Source organism: Pipistrellus kuhlii, unplaced genomic scaffold (genome assembly GCF_014108245.1).
Source record: "Pipistrellus kuhlii isolate mPipKuh1 unplaced genomic scaffold, mPipKuh1.p scaffold_m20_p_11, whole genome shotgun sequence".
NCBI classification, from domain to species: Eukaryota; Metazoa; Chordata; class Mammalia; order Chiroptera; family Vespertilionidae; genus Pipistrellus; species Pipistrellus kuhlii.
This window is the reverse complement of record NW_023425416.1, coordinates 11429342-11448674: the sequence shown is the minus strand read 5'-3', so window position 1 is coordinate 11448674 and position 19333 is coordinate 11429342. Positions and strand designations below refer to the sequence as shown.

General features: G+C 44.1%; 3 protein-coding genes across 16 annotated transcripts in view; all 3 read left to right on the top strand.

The window, feature by feature from the left end:
* RPP14 (ribonuclease P/MRP subunit p14) lies at positions 1-8890 on the top strand. Of its 4 annotated transcripts, none has more exons than XM_036430708.2 (6): positions 1-134; positions 3331-3428; positions 3533-3617; positions 7520-7596; positions 8233-8311; positions 8753-8890. In XM_036430708.2, the coding sequence occupies exons 2-6, from the start codon at positions 3352-3354 to the stop codon at positions 8807-8809; spliced, it is 375 nt and encodes a 124-aa protein (XP_036286601.1). In that variant the 5' UTR covers positions 1-134; positions 3331-3351; the 3' UTR covers positions 8810-8890. The 4 variants fall into 4 exon arrangements, with proteins under 4 accessions (XP_036286601.1, XP_036286602.1, XP_036286603.1 ...); XM_036430709.2 differs by having other exon boundaries at positions 94-125; XM_036430710.2 differs by lacking the exon at positions 1-134 and adding an exon at positions 322-424.
* A 38-nt stretch (positions 8891-8928) lies between these two features.
* On the top strand, positions 8929-9863 carry HTD2 (hydroxyacyl-thioester dehydratase type 2). The gene has a single exon (XM_036430707.2). It carries the CDS (start codon positions 8929-8931, stop codon positions 9433-9435), a length of 507 nt encoding a protein of 168 aa, XP_036286600.1. The 3' UTR covers positions 9436-9863.
* Positions 9864-17193: 7330 nt separating this feature from the next.
* The window catches only part of PXK (PX domain containing serine/threonine kinase like), a 73983-nt gene continuing 71843 nt past the window's right edge, over positions 17194-19333 (top strand). For all 11 annotated transcript variants that reach the window (XM_036430695.2, XM_036430694.2, XM_036430692.2 and 8 more), the window contains exon 1: positions 17194-17407. In XM_036430695.2, the coding sequence (XP_036286588.1) occupies positions 17306-17407 (102 nt within the window). In that variant the 5' untranslated portion in view covers positions 17194-17305. The remainder of the gene's footprint in view (positions 17408-19333) is intronic.

The following is a 19333-nucleotide window of genomic DNA, read 5'->3' as shown; positions in this document are numbered from 1 at the left end:
TCCCGGGGGGCGGGGCCGCGGAAGCCGGACGTAAACAGCCCCGGAGTGTCTCGGGCCCAGGCTCCGTCTCGGCGGCGGCGGAGGCGCAGGCCCGGGAGGTGCTCGGGCGGCGTCAGGCTGGTCCGGGGAGAGCGGTAGGCGGAGGCCCTCGCGGACGGCTGGTCCCCGGGAGCGGCCCGGTCGGCCGTGCGGGTGACGCAGGCGGGTGACCCAGGCCGCGTGCGCAGGGCGGGGCGACGGCGGGCGGCCGCAGTCCCTCCACCTCCGCCGGGGACGCGGCGGGAGGGCGGGCGGCGGGCGAGGCCGGGCCGGGCCGCGAACCCCCGGGCCTCCCGGAGCCTCTGTACAACGCGGCCGCGGAAGTGACGGGGGGCCGCGCGGGCCGAGCGGAGCCCGGGTGCAGAGCGCGCGCGCGGGGCGCCAGGTGGGCGCTCGGTACATAGCTGACCTTTGTCCGGGAAAGTTGGAAATGACCTCAGTGCTTTTTAAAAAATCACTGGTGTAGTTCAGACATTATATATTGGATGCCCTGTTTTAGGTTCTTAAAGGGGAGAAACAGGTCCGTTTCTTGTGGAGTGTACATCCTAGGGGGCGGGAGGGGATACCAATGAATGAATCACAGTCATCCTCCAAGGCGGGAAGGGCAGTGAGAGGAGCGGAGCCGGTGCCTGACAGGGGGTGGGGAGGCGGGAGAGGAGGGGTCGCCGGATTAGATAGTTACTGGACCACATGGGGTGAGCTTTGGGAGAGGAGAGGAGAGGAGAGAGGAGCCATGTGGCGCCCCTGCGAAGCGCGAGGCCAGAGGCGGGAGGGAAACCCGTGTGTGATGAGCTCGGAGGCCTGTGGGGTGGAAGGGCTGGAGCAGGGGGACGTGGCAGGACCTGCGGGGCTTTGGCTTTCTCTGAGTGAAACAGGAACCGTCGCAATGTTTTGAGCAAAGGAATGGCGTGGCTTGAGTAGGTTTGAAAAGCTCACCCAAGCTGCAGAAGAGGCCAGTTTGGGAAGGGAAACAGGGAGGTCTGTTACTAACAGACAAGTTCAAGAGCATCCCTGCAGCCAATCAGGTGGCGAACTTCAATGATGATGATGAGCCCTAGCTGGTTTGGCTCAATGGATAGAGCGTCGGCCTGTGGACTGAAGGACCCAGGTTCGATTCCTACCAAAGGCACATGCCTGGGTTGCAGGCTCGTTCCGCAGTAGGGGGCGTGCAGGAAGCAGCCACTCCATTGATGTTTTATCTCTCTCCCTTCTCTAAAATCAATTAAAAATTTTTTTTAAATGATGACAGTTACTTAAATTCCGCCCCCCCCACCCCCCCCCCCCCCCATTTTTGGGCCGAGCCGGGCTCCCTAGCCATCATAAATCTCAGGACAGCCTATAGAGGGCAGTGTTTTCAGTGACCCTGCTGCTCAGGCCTGTTCAGACAGAGGTGACTGCTCCGCACTTGCTGCTTACGCCTTTTGTTTAAATGTACAGTTCACTGGCATTAAGTACACCCACAGCTACCATTTCCAGAACACTCCTTAAGTCTTCATTGTTGTCGGCATCCTAAACCCAGGTCCAATCTCATTCCCATACACACCTCAGGCAGCCAACTCCATCAAAGCAGAGATACCTAAAAAACACCCAGCATGTGCCAGGCAGTGAATGAAGTCATGGAGGATTCGGTTCTCCCTGTCCTAGTCGGGGGAGACCAGTGATTTGAGAAAGAAGCACCGGGTAACCATGGTTGTGGTCCTGAAGTCAAAGATACTGTTGAACATAAAGGCCTAACACTTCCGCCCTGTGTTCAATAAGCGTTGAGTACTTACTCTAGACGCAGTGGGTATTCATGTTTGTCGAATGTTTAGTTGGATATAGCTCCTTGGCCGTGGTCTCTCGTTTTCTCTGGTGGTTATCATTGGGAAATGGTGGAACTGGGCCTGACCCACAAGAGGTTTTTGGCAAATGCTGGCTTTAGCTTTGTGACTTTCAGTAAGCTAAAGTTGGGCCTGTTTCCTGGTCCCTTTGGTAGGGGAACCAGATAGTAAACAAATGGACCGCGTTAAGAGATTGCATGACAAAGGAGCCTAACTTAAAACGGGGTGTCAGAGAAGGGCTCCCTGAAGTGGACCTCCTGGGAGAGGAGAACTCGAAGCTAAAATGTGAGGGATGAACAGGAGCTCTCAGAAGGAGAGTTAGGTAGGAGTAGAGCCAAGGATAGGGATTCTCTACATGGAGATCGGCGTGTTCTGAATTCCTGAGTTTCTGGTCTGTGAGAAGTGGCATTGGGTGCCTACTCAGGAATTCCTCTTGTCAACCCCTTGCTGTTGAAGCTCAATTTCTTCCTGGGGCTTCCAAATAGACCTGTGCCAACCTAGACTCTGGACTGAGGATTTGCAGGCCCAGCATGGTGGGGGGGAGGGGGGGCAGTGGAACTATAATACCTATGGCCTCATTGTCCTGTCCATGTTCTGTGTTGACTGATAGAAAACAAGAGGGCCTTCAGGTCCCAGATTTTACTCCTTTTAGCCTTTATTTTTCTTAAGAGGCATATCATTCATTTGCCTTTCAGCATAACCATTATTGCTTGTCTCATTTTCGATTCTTATAAGTATATTTCCAGTAGGACATGATCTCACTCATCTAGGGGAAATGGTGAACAACATAGACTGATGAACAAGAACAGACCCAGAGATAATGAGCCATGGGTCAGACTGTTGGACCTCAGAGGGAGGGTGGGGATAAAAGGGAGAGAGCAACCAAAGGACTTGTGTGCATACATATGAGCCTAACCAGTGGTCAGGGACTATAGGGGGTGGGGGCATGAGTGGGGAAGGGTGGGAGATTGGAATGGGGGGTTGAGGACAAATATGTGATACCTTAATCAGTAAAGAAATAAAAATAAAAAAAAGAGGCATACCAGAGTGGTCTTAGGAACACTCAGGCATGCTTGAAATCTGTGTGCCCTTGGGCAGCTGTTGCCTATTTTTGCTAAGCCTCGATGTCCTCTTCTCAGAAATGGGAATGATAACAGCTTTACCTCATAGGTTCATTTTGAAGACATGGCCTGGCATCTGAAGCATTTAGTGCAGAGCTGGGTACTCTGTAGTGAAAAATACACAGTGGGATTATATTATTAGAATTTAAATAGGAAAACAATAGTCTGGCAAATTATAAAATATAGAAACTTCCTTTGTGTCTGCATGAGTTACCTTAGTTTGATCAAAATTGGATGAGTTACTGTCCTTAGGAGTTCTTTTAAAAAATCAAACTGGTCAAATTCTTATTTAAAAAGTGAAAAATAGCATGTGCCTTGCTAATTTCTAGCCCTGTTGGCTCTTAATGTAGGTGCAATCAGGATTGGAAAAGATGCCAGCCCCAGCTGCCACATATGAGAGGATAGTTTACAAAAATCCCTCTGAACACCACTACATGAAAGTCTGCCTGTAAGTGCAGTCTTCTAAGTTCTACTTTTTATTATTATTTTTTATGAATCTGAATAGCATGACATTTAATGCAATGTACTTTTTCTTCCCAATGTTTTTTACAGAGAATTTCAAGAACACGGGGTTGGACTGACTGCTGCACAGTTCAAACAGCTGCTCATTTCAGCCCTGAAGGACCTGTTTGGGGAGGTATGGAATCCCTTGGTGAATTGGACCATTCCTAAGATCTTTGTGATAAATACTGAAAGAACACTTTCCCAAACATTTTAAACTTTAAAACCACATTTGAAATTTCAGGAATGATGAATACTTGGTAGGTATATTCTGATATGCTTTTTAAAAATATATTTTTTTATTGATTTTAGAGAGAAAGGAAGTGGACTATATAGAAACATCCTATGTGATGAATGCAAATAAACTGAACTGCAGATTTACAGGTCACTATGACACGCACTGACCACAAGGGGGCAGAAGCGGGGCTCTTGGCTGGCAAGCACAGCAGCAGTGGCAGCACTAATTACCCCTTGGTGGGCATCCCCCCCAGGGGCCCCAGACTGTGAGAGGGCAGTCCAGAATGGGGCTCCACCCCCTCTCCACGGGCCTCTAGTCAATGAAAAGAGAGAATCACTGATTGGCTGCCTCCTGCACGCCCCCTACTGGGGAGCGAGTCTGAAACAGGCATGTGCCCTGACCTGGAATTAACCATGTCCTGGTTCACAGGTTTCAACACTCAACACTAGCCGGGCTAATCTGCCTTGTTTTCGACAAGGAACTCATTAGACAAATGTTTATTTTAGTGAGTGCTACTCAAAGTGTATTTGAGACTGACAACTGATGGGTTTTCTTTGCCCATTTTAAAGATTCGTGGCTCCCAGTAGAATGTAAATTAGCACACATTTCCTTTACTGAGAAAGTTTCCCTATGAACAGAACAGCTGAACTGAAAGGTGTGCTTACTGATATTGTTGATTTACATTCTGATGCAGCTCCTTATCACGGACCAGCACTTTGAGCAGTCCTGTTTTAGCATTCACTTCAAGTAGAGTTTTGAGAGAGAACCAGATGATTTTTCAGGAAGTTGTTTCTTGATTCATATATTCTACCAAGTCAAAATCTGCTAACCATTTTATCAAAATTAAAAACTTTTATTCCACAAAATACTCAGTTAAGAGTATGTATAGAATACAGACTGAGGGGAAATATTTGCAAACCACATACCTGACAAAGAACTAATATCTAGAATGTATTAAAAAAAAAAAAAAAACCTTCGCTGAGACCTGTTTGGCTCAGTGGATAGAGCGTCGGACGCTTGGGGACTGAAGGGACCCAGGTTCGATTCTGGTCAAGGGGATGTATATTGGTTGCGGGCATATCCCCAGTAGGGGGTGTGCAAGAGGTAGCTGATCGATGACTCTCTCTCATCGATGTTTCTAACTCTCTATCTCTCTCCCTTTCTCTCTGTACAAAATCAATAAAATATATTTTAAAAAATAAAATAAAATAAAAAAATAAAAAAACCCTCAAAACTCAAACAGTACAATTAAGAAAATGAATAAAAGACATAAGATATTTCATTCAAAAGGATGTAGAGTTGGCAAACAGGCACATGAGTGAAAAGATATTCAATATCATTAACCATTAGGGAAATGTACGTTAAAAACCAGTGAGCCCTGGCCTGTTTGCTCCAGTTGGTTGAGAGTCATCCAATAGACCAGAGTTGTGGATACAAACCTGGGTCAGGGCACATAAAAGAATCAACCATTGAATACATAAATGAGTGGAACATCAAATCCATATTAATCCCTCTCACCCCACCCCTTCCTCTTGCAAATCAATTTTTAAAAAATTTAAACACCATGAGATATCACTATACACCTAGAAGAATGACTGAAATAAAAAACTGATAACACTAAATGCTGGCGAGGATGCAGAGAAACAATTATTCATTCATTAGTTGTAAGAATGTAAAATGATACAGCCTCTTTGGAACACAGTTTGGCAGTTTATTTTTGAGAGCACTTTTATTAAAGCTGGGTACAGTGAAGCAAAGAAGGGCCTAGGATAGAAGAAGTAATAGGCTAATTTTTAGGTTGATAATTTTGTATGGCCTGCAAATGATGCTATAAATATCCAAATGGCCTTTGGCAGAAAAAAAGTTCCCTGTCTTACACAGACTAAATATGTACCCATCATACAACATAGCAGTTGCACACCTGAGCATTTATTCTAGAGAAATGGAAACAACTTCCCACAAAAACTTGTATATGCATGTTCATAGCAGCTTTATTAGTAAGAGCCTAAAGTAGAAATAAGCCTGATGTCTTTCTTTTTTTTTTTTTAATATATTTTACTGATTTTTCACAGAGAGGAGGAGAGAGGGACAGAGAGCTAGAAACGTCGATGAGAGAGAAACATCGACCAGCTGCCTCTTACACACCCCCTACCGGGGATGTGCCCGCAACCAATGTACATGCCCCCGATCGGAATCGAACCTGGGACCTTTCAGTCCGCAGACAGACGCTCTACCACTGAGCCAAACCGGCCTCGGCAATAAGCCAGATGTCTTTCAATGGGTGAACAGTTAAACTATAATTCACTCATACCATGGAGTATACTCAGTAATAAAAAGGAACAAACTTCTGATACAACAACCTGACCACATCTCCAGAGAGGTACTAAGTGAAAAGCCAATCCCAAATGAAATGGACTGGGTGATTTATATTATGCGCTTGAAATAATATAAATGTATAAACGAGAAATTTAGTAGTAGGGGGGGAAGGAAATAGCCTGTGGTGGTGGTGGTGTAGTTCATGTTTTTTATTTTTATTGATTTCAGAGAGGAAGGGAGAGGGAGAAGAAGAGAAATATCGGTGATGAGAAAGAATCACTGATTGGCTACCTCCACACCCCCTACTGGGAGTCAAGTCTGCAACACAGGCATATACCCTTGACCGGAATCAAACCTGGGACCCTTCAGTCCACAGGCCAACGTTCTATCCACTGAGCCAAACTGGCTAGGGAGGTGGTATAGTTCTTTATCTTGATTATGGTGGTTACATTAAACTACCTATGTGGTAAAATTGCAAAGAACTATGCATATGCACACACATAAGCAAACAAATATGAGTGCATATATAAATGGTAAAATCTGAATAAACTCTGGTTTATCAATTTCAGTCTCCTGGTTTTAATATCATACTGTATTATACAAGATGTTAGCATTGGGGAGGCTGGGTAGAAGGCGCATGGAACCTTCCTGTCATTTCTTTGCAATTGCCTGAGACTCTTAATTTTTGAAAGGCAAAAGTTTAAGAAAAAACTTGGGATGGTGAACAATACCATATACAGAGAATGTGCCTGGCTGATGTGGCTTAGTGGTTAAATATCAACTCATAAACCAGGAGGTCACTGTTCAATGATTCCCAGACAGGGCACATGCCTGGGTTACAAGCTCCATCCCTAGTACGGAGCATGCGGAAGGCAGCCAATTGATTATTATTTTTCATCATTGATGTTTCTATCTCTCTCCCTTTCTCTGAAATCAATTTTTGTAAAAATCAACAATATACAGAGAATGTATTATAGAATTGTACACCTAAAACCTATGTAATTTTATTAACCAGTGTCACCCCAATAAAATTCAATAAAAAATAAAATGATTTTTTAATTTAAGGGAAAAAAATCTTTGTATCCTTTCAATGTCAGGTATAAAACCTGGTTCCTGTGGCTATAGCTATAAACAGATATGCGTCTGTCTCATGGACTAATGGTCTTGATTATGTTGAGTAGGCAACCAGGTTGAACAATTAATGGCAAAAATGATGACTATTATGAAAGGGGAAACATGTGGGACCTATGTGTGAGAGCATAGCAAATGATTGAGCTTCATCTTGGGGATCTGGAGGGAACAATTTAAATGAGGACTTAAAAAGTGAAGAGGCATTAGCAATGTGAAGAGTTACAAGAACACCCAGACATTCAGTAAAATACTGCCCTTTTTGGAGGAGGACGAAGAAAGTAATTGACAGGATTAGTTATTAGATTTAGACTGACGAAGACAGTAGTCTGCTAATAGCATTGTCCCATGCTTAGGTTGATGCTGCCTTACCCTTGGACATCCTAACCTACGAAGAGAAGACCTTGTCAGCCATCCTGAGAATATGCAGCAGGTACGACAAACAGCATTTCTAGTATAACGGAGCAGAGAGGGGTGGGGAAATAGAGCCAAAATGCTCTTTTCTGAGAATAAGAGCTTTGTCATTGTGAACTCTGAGCAGCTTTTAGAAGTTTAAACTGGGGAGAACATGAACATTCATCTAGCCGGAGCTTACACCCTAGAGAGCAAAACGTGGATTTGCTTACAACTGTTGTGTTTCCCAATTGATGGTGATGTTGCAACTTCAGAAATATAGCCCTAGCCAGTTTGGCTTAGTGGATAGAGCATCACCTACAGACTGAAGGTTCCTGGGATGATTCTATTATAGTCAAGGGCACGTGCCTGGGTTCCAGTAGGGGGCATGCAGGAGCAGCTGATCAATGATTCTCTCTCATCATTGATGTTTCTCTCTCCCTCTCCCTACCTCTCTAAAATTAATTTAAAAAATATTTTTAAAAAGAAATTTTTTTTAATTCAGAAATATATATCTTAGAAACATTTCTAATTATGGTTCATTTTATTCTCTGCCTATAATATACTATGCTTTAAAGTTTTCTCATTTAAATTGAGTTTTCTGAACTGTCACAAACAAAAGTACTGGAAGATGTTGCAGGGACACATCTTTATGCTTTCTCAATTTTTTCTGCAGTGGTCTTGTCAGATTGTGGAGCTCTTTGACCCTGTTAGGATCCTACAAAGGCAAGAAATGTGCCTTCAGAGTGATTCAGGTAAAGACTATTTTATCACATATTCCAAACAAGGCTGAGGAGTGGATCAAACTGCTTTTTAGAATGTGTTCCATTTTCTGCTTGCATAACTCTAGTTTGGTTACTATCATCCAGCTGGGGAAGAAGGGGAATCCAGGCATTCATTGCTTCTGGAAGCATGAGACCAAGCACTTACAGTTTAGATTGTATGGGAAGAGTTTTGGGATAAAACTTGGAACCTTGTGGAGAAATCTTAACTTTCACTTACTGCGTAATGCCTAGTGACTTGTGTGTTGGAATGCTTTCTGAGCTCATCATGACCACTTGTTAGTATCTGCGGCCATCTCTCAGGATGCTTGTTAAAATGCTACTGCATCAGCATGGCTTATCCTTTCTGCATTGCCCTGCATTTTGGTGCAATTTTCTCCTGATAACTGTGTAAACAGTTTCTTTCTCTTACAGGTTTCTCCATTTCTCCTTGCATTATCTGGCAATAGTAGGGAATTAGTATTGGATTGAATAGCCTTCAATTTCAGAAACATTCCTCTGCTCTCAACACTATCTTTTGGTGCCAGCATAATGCTTGATGACTGAAACAGGCTTAGCGCTCCTGTTGATGGAATTGGAGGGTGCCGAAGATGTTCCCCACAATTTCCAGCCGTCATCTCTGGTGGAGTAGCCTTCAGAGGAGAATCTGCCTGAACCAGCCAGTTGTAAGCAGACAGCACTTTCAGCATTTGCACATCCGAGTTGGAGACCGGGCTGAACTCAGCAGAGCCTTCACACAAAGGGATGTGGTTGTCTTCTCAGAACTAACAGGGGATGTCAATCCTTTGCATTTAAATGAAGATTTTGCAAAACACACCAAGTTTGGGAAGACAATTGTGCACGGAGTTTTGATCAATGGACTTATTTCAGCTCTCCTGGGCACTAAAATGCCAGGCCCAGGCTGTGTATTTATTTCCCAGGAAATTCACTTTCCAGCCCCTTTATATGTTGGAGAAGTGGTTGTAGCTTCTGCAGAAGTGAAAAGGCTGAAGCGGTCCATTGCTGTTATTGCTGTGTCATGCTTTGTGAGAGAAAGTGAAAAGACTGTTATGGAAGGCTGCGTTAAGGTTATGGTCCCAGAAGCTCCCAGCCCCTGAAATAGGCGTTTAAAGGTGCAAGTTCAGGCATCAGTGTTCCTGTTATTGAAGAGCCTCTGAGGAAAACGGATTGCCACTCTTCAACAAGGGGTGGCCAGCAGCCCACAGTGGGGGAGGGCAGGAGGTAGCGAGGTGTTCACATGTCCACTTTCTATTTTGGCCTTAGGCTTCATACAGACGAGTCTATCATCTGAGTTTGTAAATTTGAAAAAATATGGGTTTTTCTTAGCTCAAAGTGCTAATTTTAGGATTTCAAACCAAGTTAAATTTGCATTTGGATAACAAACTTTCCTATATCTGTGTAGAATAAGTCTCAGTGAATTTATAGCTAGGTAGCATTTAATTTTTGACGGCAACTAGAATAGAAGTTGGGTCATCTTTGAACACCTGTCTTTTAGCAACAAATATTCTTAGATACTGTTCTTCAGCAGTTTCTGGGTCAGAGTGTTTTGTAATTTGTTACTGTTTATACCAAGATGGCACCTTGCTTAACTTTCAAGTGGTACATGCCTCTCAGATGGTTTCTTGTTATCAGAGAAAGCTTTAAACTCAGTTATGTAAACTCTTGGTCTAACCTATAAAATGGGGGTAATAACACCTACCACAGGATTATTGGAGATACAAATAGCAAAGCACCTAGCCTGTAAACAATAGCTACTATTGTTCCTTCTCCCCTGTGAATGAGGTTAGAGGTTTTCCCCAGTTTAAAGCTAACTGGCCCGCAGGTAAACAGGCCAGTCTTTCAGGATGTCAACCAATCTCTTGGTATTTTAAACCTGGAATAGCTCTTGAGTGCAAAATTTCTATTTTAGCAATCCAGATTATTTTCTCCCTTCCTTGATGATGTGGGTTCCTCCCATATATAAATAATGTATACCTATTGTAAAAAATTTTATAAGAAATAAAAAGTATAAGGAACACCGTGGAGGCCAAGTTCTTCAGATTGGGGGGCATTAAAGAGAAAATGTGCCTAATGTGTTAGTATTCAGTGGTCATCCCAACCCAGCTAACCCTTTAAAGACAGTCTGTGACGGAACATGCATGTGGCCCATCTGAATGGCTCCGACCATGGCGAGATGCTCTGATCAGGAAAGTAAAATCAAGTGTAATTGGTAGAGTCAACCCACATTTCCTGGAAAAATGTTTTTTTCTCATAGTAGATCTATAACTAGATTTTTATTTTAGATTTTTACATTAAGAGGATCAGTTAAACGGATTACTTGAAAGAATTCTAGTCACTAGAGGGCAGTGATGTGTGTAAAGTATTTTTAAACTTGTTTAATATTGTACCATACTCTAGTTTGTGATTGGAATAAAAAATAATTCAAATCAGTGAGAAACAAGGGTGCCATTCTCATGCATTTCAGAATGGGCAGTGTTCACAGGCTCATAGCTACAGGCTTGCTGATGATAAAGCACTGCACATGTTGGAAATTTGATACCACGTTGAAAAAATGGGGAACTTGCACAAAATGTGGACTTGAAGCCATATTCAAATTCTATAGAACTCATTCTCTGTGACTTAGCAGCAGTCTTGAAAAGGAGTATGATACCATCATTAATACTAATAGCTACCTTTTCCTCAATACTGGATGAGCCTGTTTGCTACATTAACTAATCCTTTGAACAACTTTGTGAAGTTAAACTTATGTTGTCCTATCAATATTTTATAGGCAAAGAAACAGACTAATGCAGTGTGACTTGCCCAGGGTTGTTCTGTGCATATGCAGGAGAGCTGGGATTCAGACGAGCCTGGCAGGCTCCAAACATTTCTTTTTTACATCACCCTGTGTCTTATGTTCCCATTACTAAAGCAATGTCAGTTTCTATAATAATATCTTTTTATGGCCATTGAAAGTATCAGGAAACATCATTCTATAGGATCTTTCTTATATTCAGAATGTTCTAGATCCTATTCCCTGCTCTAGTGTAGCATTTTCTTATATACAATTACTTTATGCCTTCCATCCATACCTATTCTTATCCTTTTTTTAAGTTGACATTCAGTGATTAATTGTCTCCAGAGCAGATTTACTGAAAGAGTTATTCTAAAGATGAAAAATTACGTGTAGGCCAAATATTTGGGGGGGTTGAGGGGGGGGCAGGGCAGGAAGGGCTGTTAGCTGATTTATATTGTATAACTCAAAAGTATTTTCTCAAGCTCATTTCCTTTTTCTTTAATGCTCCCTAAGTGTCATGATCTTTGATCTCTATAAATCAGTAAAACGTTGAATAGATGAGTAGGCAAGAAGTTAAGGATGCTTCTCTGTAAATGATGATTTGTTATTTTTACTCAGCCAAGATTTTCAAAGCAGATATGTTAAAGCTGGCAATAAGAAAAACTAGCGGGTTGGCTTTTTCATTTTGAATCCTGCATGGGTAAGCTGCTGGAAAGAATGACTTGTAATGGAAGTGTGGGTGACCCTCAAATTGGGAAATCTTCCAGCTAACAGAGATGGCTTTGACCATGTGAGGTCACACATGGAAGTGAATACAAATGACTGACTAAAATAGCAGGCCAAAGTGTACTAGTACTTTCCACATAGGGGCATTATAATACTACAATTTATGCAATGTTTGATTGTCACAGGAAGATATACTCATCTTAAGCAATTTCAACCTAATGTACTGGAAAATTGCTTAACAGATTTTTTTTATATTCTATTAGAAACATTTCTATATTGGTAAAATGCCACGTTTCATTTTCTGAGCAGCAAATCTTGAGTAACAGGAGAAAGCCTCACCACAGCCACCATTCCTCTTGTGGACTTGACTTGTATATTTATCTAGAAAAACAAGAAATTGCTAAATGCATGCTGGTAGCTCTTAGGTAACCACAGGTTTTCATTTTGTGCTAAATTACTAGCTTTTTTTTTTTTTTATGTTCTTAGTGTATGATTCAGAGCAATTTACTCCCAAAGGAAATTGCTATAAATTACAACTATTAAATTTTTATATTAAAACATACTCCACCAAGGGCTGTCACTCTGAGCAGCTGTGCCACTCTGAATGCTTCATGTGTTGGCATAATTTATTAACTGGCTCCGTCTGTGCAGAATGGGAGAACTGTGGAATGTCTCTTAGGCCGCACTTGAACGTCTCCAAGGCCCCAGATGTTTTACTTCCTTTGTTCTTGGTTTGTCTTCATTTGGGTTACAGAAACAGCAGAGACAAGAATTCCCAATGTCTTCAGTGAAACTTCAGGTTGGAGCAAAATCAACTAGAAGAAATTTAAGTTCAAATCACAGGAAAACCCAAAACTAATGTTGACATTACATGAATAGGACTGAATTAATTGGTCCCATAGTTAATTTCTAGATGCCTATTAGCTATTATATATATATATATATATATATATATATATATATATATATATATATATATATATATATATATATATATATATATATATATAAGGCTAATATGCATAGGGTCCCCTCAGGAGTTTGACAGGGAGAATGGGAGTTCAGTTACTTGCTATGATGTGTGCTGACCACCAGGAGGCAGCGTGGAACATGGCAGGCAACCAGTAATGACAGTGGGATGCTGAGAGAGCAAAGGAAGGAGGAGGTGGGTAGTGGAAGGAGAGGGGAGCAGGGTTTGGGGGAGGGTGGCATGGTGGTAGCAAACATGAGTGGCAAGGGAAAGAGGAGGTGGGAGAATGATGAGCCCTGGTCACTGGCCAGGCTTAGGAACCCTACCTGTGCATGAATTTTGTGCACCAGGCCTCTAGTAGTTCATATGACCTTAGAAACTGGGAATATTCCTCTGCAATGTGATGAGGAATAAGAGAAATAAGAATGATCAAATTTGAGTTGAATTTTGTATTTCTATCCAGATCATGAAGTTTACAGTTGTCGGGCATATGAAAACACCAGGAGAAAATAAATGGCAGCTTCAAAGTCTTTCCTTCCTAGGAGAGGAGTACCCAGGCACCAGTGTTAGGATTGGCTGTCTGGCTGTTGGTTTGTTTGAATATTAAAAGAAATAAGTCATTTTGGGTTGGGAGGCGATGCTGCTTAGGAAGCACTGAGTTTTCCACAAGCTTCTATGATCTGATGTGTGGAGCAGTTGCCAGGTCTAACAGCATCCTCACTAAAACTCGTCTTCAGCCAATCTGGCCAAACGTGAAGTTATTAGATAACCTATGGGCATCTAACATTTGACAACATACAAGAATGCAAATCTTTTGTTTCTTCCTGCCTGCCCTGAGTAGTAATGTATGTGGCAAAAACTAAGGTCCTGCATAATGCATTAGCTTTGCTCAGACTGAGACTGGGAGGAAAGCTAACTTAATTAAGCTCAGCTCTCCCTGGCGAAGGTCCCCCTTGCTGTGTGAGCCACTTCAAAAGCCAAAAGGGTGTTGAGGCTGTTGTAGGGTTCAGGGCCAGGTCTCCAGTGAATCTAGGGATTCAGTTAAGTTCAAGGTCCTAAGAGGATCACTGACGAGGCACTGATTTGGGAAGATAAAAATGAAATTATAAACTGCACTATAGTATTTATTCTGAGGGGCTTAGTTCAGGCAAGAATTTCCAGAGAAAGGGAAAGGCTAGACTGAAAACTGGTTTCTGGTTCCATTCCATTCAATATCTGGTTTCTCACTTTCAGTTTCCTTTTCCTAGTGAGGAAGGCTAGACAAGGTTGTTATTTTATGACCTTTGCAACTCATTGTATGATACTATTTCCCCCCCTAATCATACAAGTAAATTATCTCCATGAGAGACATTTTGAAAAACGAGAGCATAAAAATGGAAAGCATCATGATCTCACTTCCTAAGAACCCTAAGTTAATATTTTGGTGTATTTTCTTTTGGTGTTTTTCCTATAATATATATTTTTAAAACTTGGTGCCATACAAATACATATACAGTTGACACTTGAACAATGCACAGGTTAGGGACACTGATCTCCATGCAGTCAAAACTCCGCAAATAACTTTTACCTACCTCAAAACCTAACTACAGCCAACCCTTGGTATCGGATTGGTTCCAGGCCCCCCCCTCCCCCCATGGACACCCACATCTGCAGATGCCCAAGTCCCTTATATAAAAAAGCATAGAGCCCTAACCGGTTTGGCTCAGTGGATAGAGTGTTGGTCTGCAGACTCAAGGATCCCAGGTTAGATACTAGTCAAGGGCATGTACCTTGGTTGTGGGCATATCCCAAGTAGGGAGTGTGCAGGAGGCAGCTGATCGATGTTTCTCTCTCATTGATGTTTCTAACTATCCCTCTCCCTTCCTCTCTGTAAAAAAAAAAAAAAAATCAATTTAATATATATATATATTAAAGGCATAGAAAAAAAGCATCTGCAGATTCCCAACTATGTACCAAAATACTGAACAATTGGTTTGATCTATGGATACAAAACAGGAAGTACTGAGGGCTGACTATATTTATTGAGGAAAAAAACCCAGGGATAAGTGGATCTGCACAGTTCAAACCTGTGTTGTTCAAGAATCAACAGTGTTTTTTTCCACCTACTATTATATAAAGAGCACTTCTTGACATCATTAAGTATTTTTTTGATAATCTGGTTTTTTAATCTTATTTTTAGTCATTGAAAAATATTCCATTTATGATTAACCATGATTTGTCCAATTTCCTCTTGTTAGATTCTTATCCTCACATGCTGTATATTTCCACTGATCTCTGATTATTTCCTTAGGGTACCCTCCTAGATATAGAATCATTGAATGAGAACATTTTCAAAGCCCTTGATAAATATTGTTGAATCCCAGCACCAGACCTATTATCTGGTAAGTACTCAGTGAATAATTGTTGAATGAATGAATAACTGCCTTTCAGGAAGGTTGGAGCATTTCAGAGACCCACCAGCAGGATGCAAGAAGGGCTTTGGCATGGCCAGTGCACAGGATTGGAGAATTGATTAAAGCAGAATTTGGGTATGTGTGATTCTGGCAATGAAATAATCCATTTGCATTAAAAAATAAAAGTTACAAGTTGAACCCTCTCTAAGTGATATAAGATTTTGTTTTAATAGACTGGTGGCTTTTAAACCCTCTGGGCTTGGCCAGCATGGCTCAGTGGTTGAGCTCGACCTGTGAACCCGGAGGTCATGGTTCGATTCCCAGACAGGGCATATACGTACTGGGTTGCAGGCTCAATCCCCAGTGTGGAGTGTGCAAGAAGCAGCCAATCAATGATTCATCATTGATGTTTCTATGTCTCTCTCCCTCTCCCTTCCTCTCTGATATCAATTTTTAAAATTTGTTTTAAAATAAATAAATACACTTGGACAAAAATGGGATGTAAGAAGAGTTCTGATAATTTCAGGATTGAGCTAAGAAGTGCCATGCTTTCCTCATCACATCTTTATCCATTGGGTTTTGGCCCCTATGTTGCTCTGTCAAGGCTCCTTAGCCATTTAGGATTGCCCAACAATCCCACTAAGTTTGAGATCTGGAGAGAGTACCCTTTAGATACTAGGCCTTTGCTTTGATGTCAAATTTGGGGGTATTGATGGTGGTGGTGTTACTAAGAAACATTGTTTTCTTGTCTGAAATGCAGAAATTTAGGGGATACAAATTTAAGAGTTAGAAACCTCTATTATGTGAACTGAAGGGAAGGAAGGAATATTGAGCTTTTATTATATGCCAAGCCCCTTCCCCTCCTACTTCATTCTTCATATCAACTTTTTCGTACAAGTATTATTTCTATTTTACACATGGCTCAGAGAGGTTGAGTAACTTCTTCAATATCACACAGCAGTGGAAATGCCAGAGCCCTAGAGATCCCGGTCATCTAATTCCAAGTCTAACTCTGCATCATCCTGGAGTGCTGCCCTAGGACAGAGCAGGGCATGTGTGTGTGTCTGTGGGGGGAGGGTAAAGGGTTAGGATAGGGGCGTTGGTAAGGAGTGCCAGTTTGTGACCTTGGGTTCAGACAGACTACGGGACAAATTTGGGGCCAAGAAGTTGGGCACAAAGTTCTCTGGCTCTGGGTTTGAGATTCTTCATGAGAGCCCCCAAGTCTGAGGGATCTTGTTTGAGGGTTCTCAGGGTTGAAGGCCTGTGGACTGAGCTAAGAGCTGGACCAAGGGTAGAGGCTGGGAGTCGCTGGACCAGTGCCCAGTTTTTAAGGTTCCCATTTATTCAAAAGAGCTTGGGTCTAAGGGTTCTGGAGTCCGGGGGCTCCCACTGTGAGGCTAATTCTGAGGGCCCAGCTCTTAGGTTCTTGGGTCTGAAGAGCGAGGTGCAAACATGCCCTTACAACCTGACTTGGAGAGACTTGTTTTTAGAAAATCTCTGGATCTACAGGGATCCAGACTGAGGCCTTTTTTCTGGGTCTTAGGGTCCTTGGGTCTGAAAGGCTTGGGTGGAAAAGGTCCAGTTGTAAAGCTTTCCAGTCTGACAGTCCAGCTTCTGAGAGCTTCATGTGTCAAGCCCAACACTGAGCGGGTTGGTTTTGGGGATCTGCGGGCCTGAGGGTCCCTGGATCACAGGGCGGAGGACACGGTGCCCTCGGATCTGAGGATCTCTGGAGGTGATGGCTTAGGGAGGGTGACGTGTCCGCGGGCCAGAGGGCCAGGGCTAAGGGTACCACCCCGTGTGCGGAGCGGCTGCAAGGACCTTGGAGAATAATAGCGGGTCCAGGCAACACCGGCCGATGCCGTTAGGCGCTAGGACCCCGCGGAAGGCGGCGGCGCGGAGAGTGGCCAGCGCCGAGCGCAGGGGCGGTGCGGACGGGCGGCGTTAGGACCCCGCGGGCCGGGCCGGAGGGCGGCGGCGGCGCGTGGGGCGGTGCGTGTTGACAGCGGCGGCGGCGGCGGCGGCGGAGCCGGGCGGGCGGGAGTCTGCGCCTGCGGTTCCTGCCCCTGGACCCCAGGCGGCGGCGGACCGGCGTTCCCGGGATGGCCTTCATGGAGAAGCCGCCGGCCGGCAAGGTGCTGCTGGACGACACGGTGCCGCTGACAGCCGCCATCGAGGCGAGCCAGAGCCTGCAGTCCCACACGGTGCGCGGCCCGCCCGGCGGCCCGGGCCCGGGCGGCGGGGAAGCCGGGGCGGGGACGCAGCGGGGGTCGGCGGCCCCGGCCGGGAGGGGGCTTTGGGTGGCGGCGGGTCTGGGTCTGGGTCCCGAGCGAACCCTGAGGTCCGGAAGGGGAGATCGCAGCCCCCAGGGCCAAAGAGCGGGAGGGGCGCAGCGGTGCCCCGGAGGGACCCCAAATGGGGGGTGCCGATGGGGTCCCGGGCCGGCCTGGGGCCGGCGGGGTTCACAGACCCCTCAGGACCCTCTCACCCACGTCTGCCCGCCGCCAGCCTTCTCTCTGGGGCCGCTGGTTCCCCGCCTTCCCGCCGGGATCGGAGTGGTGGGAGGGAGGAGGGTGTGCCGGGCCAAGTGCACACAGGACCCGGGGCTGCTCCCGGCCGGCGGCGGAAGCCCGGGGTCTGCAGCCCGGGCCGGTCAGGTGCGTGGCCTGGGCCGGGCCCGGAAGCCGCGGGAGCCGCCTGGGCCCCGCTGAGGCAGGTGTTTGAATGGGCTCCTTCCCGGCGCGAACCTGTTATTTAGTGGGCGGTGGTAGCATTCATGTGAGTTTAACATCCACTGGAGCAGCATAAAGGAGTAATAGGTCCTCATAGTAAACACAGGCAGAGTTCATTTCTGTTACATACGCTGTCTTTCATGTGGCTTTAAACCCAGGGCTGTTTTCATTTGTCATACCTTTTTTTTTTGAAAGCACACCGTACATTATAATTTACAGGTAATAAACCCAAGAACCAGGAAGGTAAACAAGGAGCTGCCAGCCAGTGGGACTTTGGGAAGTAATGAATGGGAAGAGAGAGATTTCTTAAATTGTAATGTTTTGTGAGGTCCATCGAATCCGATCCCGCCTCACAGGCTTGTTTGTTTACCAGGGCAGCGTGTTTGGGGTTCAGCATCTGGAGGCGAGGGCCCCCACAATAGCCTTCTGTTTCCCTTTTTTGTTCAAGCTGTTCTGGCGACTTCAAAGGGACCTTTTATTCTGCTATATTGAAGTGGGACTTTTGAACCTCAGTTTCCTCTTCCGACAGCTATGCCTTGTGAGGCTTGGATTGTTCAGTGTTCATTTCCAGTTAAGAAAATGATCGTGTGTGTGGTTTTTTTTAAAATATAATACTTTATATTATATTGTTTACAGTTTTTGTTAATGGAGATATTTTCCCATTGATTTTAGAGAGAGTGGAAGAGAGAGGAAAAGACAGAAAATAATAAGGATGTGAGAGAAACACATGGATTGGTTGCCTCCTACACGTGCCCAGATGAGGGCCTGGACCAGGGGAGGAGCCTGCAGCCGAGGTCTGTGCCCTTGACTGGATCGAACCAGGACTTTATGGTCCGCAGGCTGGCGCTCTACCCACTGAGCCAAACCAGCTAGGGTAATGATCGTATTTTTTTAAGGTACATATTATTTCATTGTGCATATCTTTAATCCTGTTCTACAGACTTGTGAGAAGGTAGTATATAGGACAGAATTTGTTAAACTCTATAATATGTGCTAAGGGAGTGTGAGGTAAGGGTTGAAATCTAGGGTAGGGAGTCAAGAATAAATTCTTTTTTTCTAAATGTTTTAAAATATTTTGTTGATTGATTTTAGGAGAGAAACATCAATTTGTTGCTTTACTTATTTATGCATTCTTTGATTGATTCTTGTATATGCCCAACTGGCAATCAAACCCGCAACCATGGCATATCTGGACCACGCTCTAACCAACTGAGCTACCCGGCCACAGCCAGGAATAAATTCTGCTATTAAATTTGATTTTTGACTTGACTGTTGGCAAGTAAATCTTATAACCTTTTAAGAAGTGGAGTTGAGTCTTTTAATTTTGTTTTATACTGAGAATAAAGAAAGAGATGCTTGTAAATGCCCACAGATCACTTCTTCCAGAAATCATTCCAT

What these genes read in the sequence shown, in the direction of transcription:
- RPP14 (XM_036430708.2), top strand. Translation starts at nt 3,352, where the DNA reads ATGCCAGCCCCAGCTGCCACATATGAGAGGATAGTTTACAAAAATCCC. An exon ending in TGAAGGACCTGTTTGGGGAG is followed by an intron (nt 3,618 to 7,519) that starts GTATGGAATCCC and finishes TCCCATGCTTAG; the next exon opens with GTTGATGCTGCCTTACCCTT. An exon ending in ATCCTGAGAATATGCAGCAG is followed by an intron (nt 7,597 to 8,232) that starts GTACGACAAACA and finishes TTTTTTCTGCAG; the next exon opens with TGGTCTTGTCAGATTGTGGA.
- HTD2 (XM_036430707.2), top strand. Translation starts at nt 8,929, where the DNA reads ATGTTCCCCACAATTTCCAGCCGTCATCTCTGGTGGAGTAGCCTTCAG.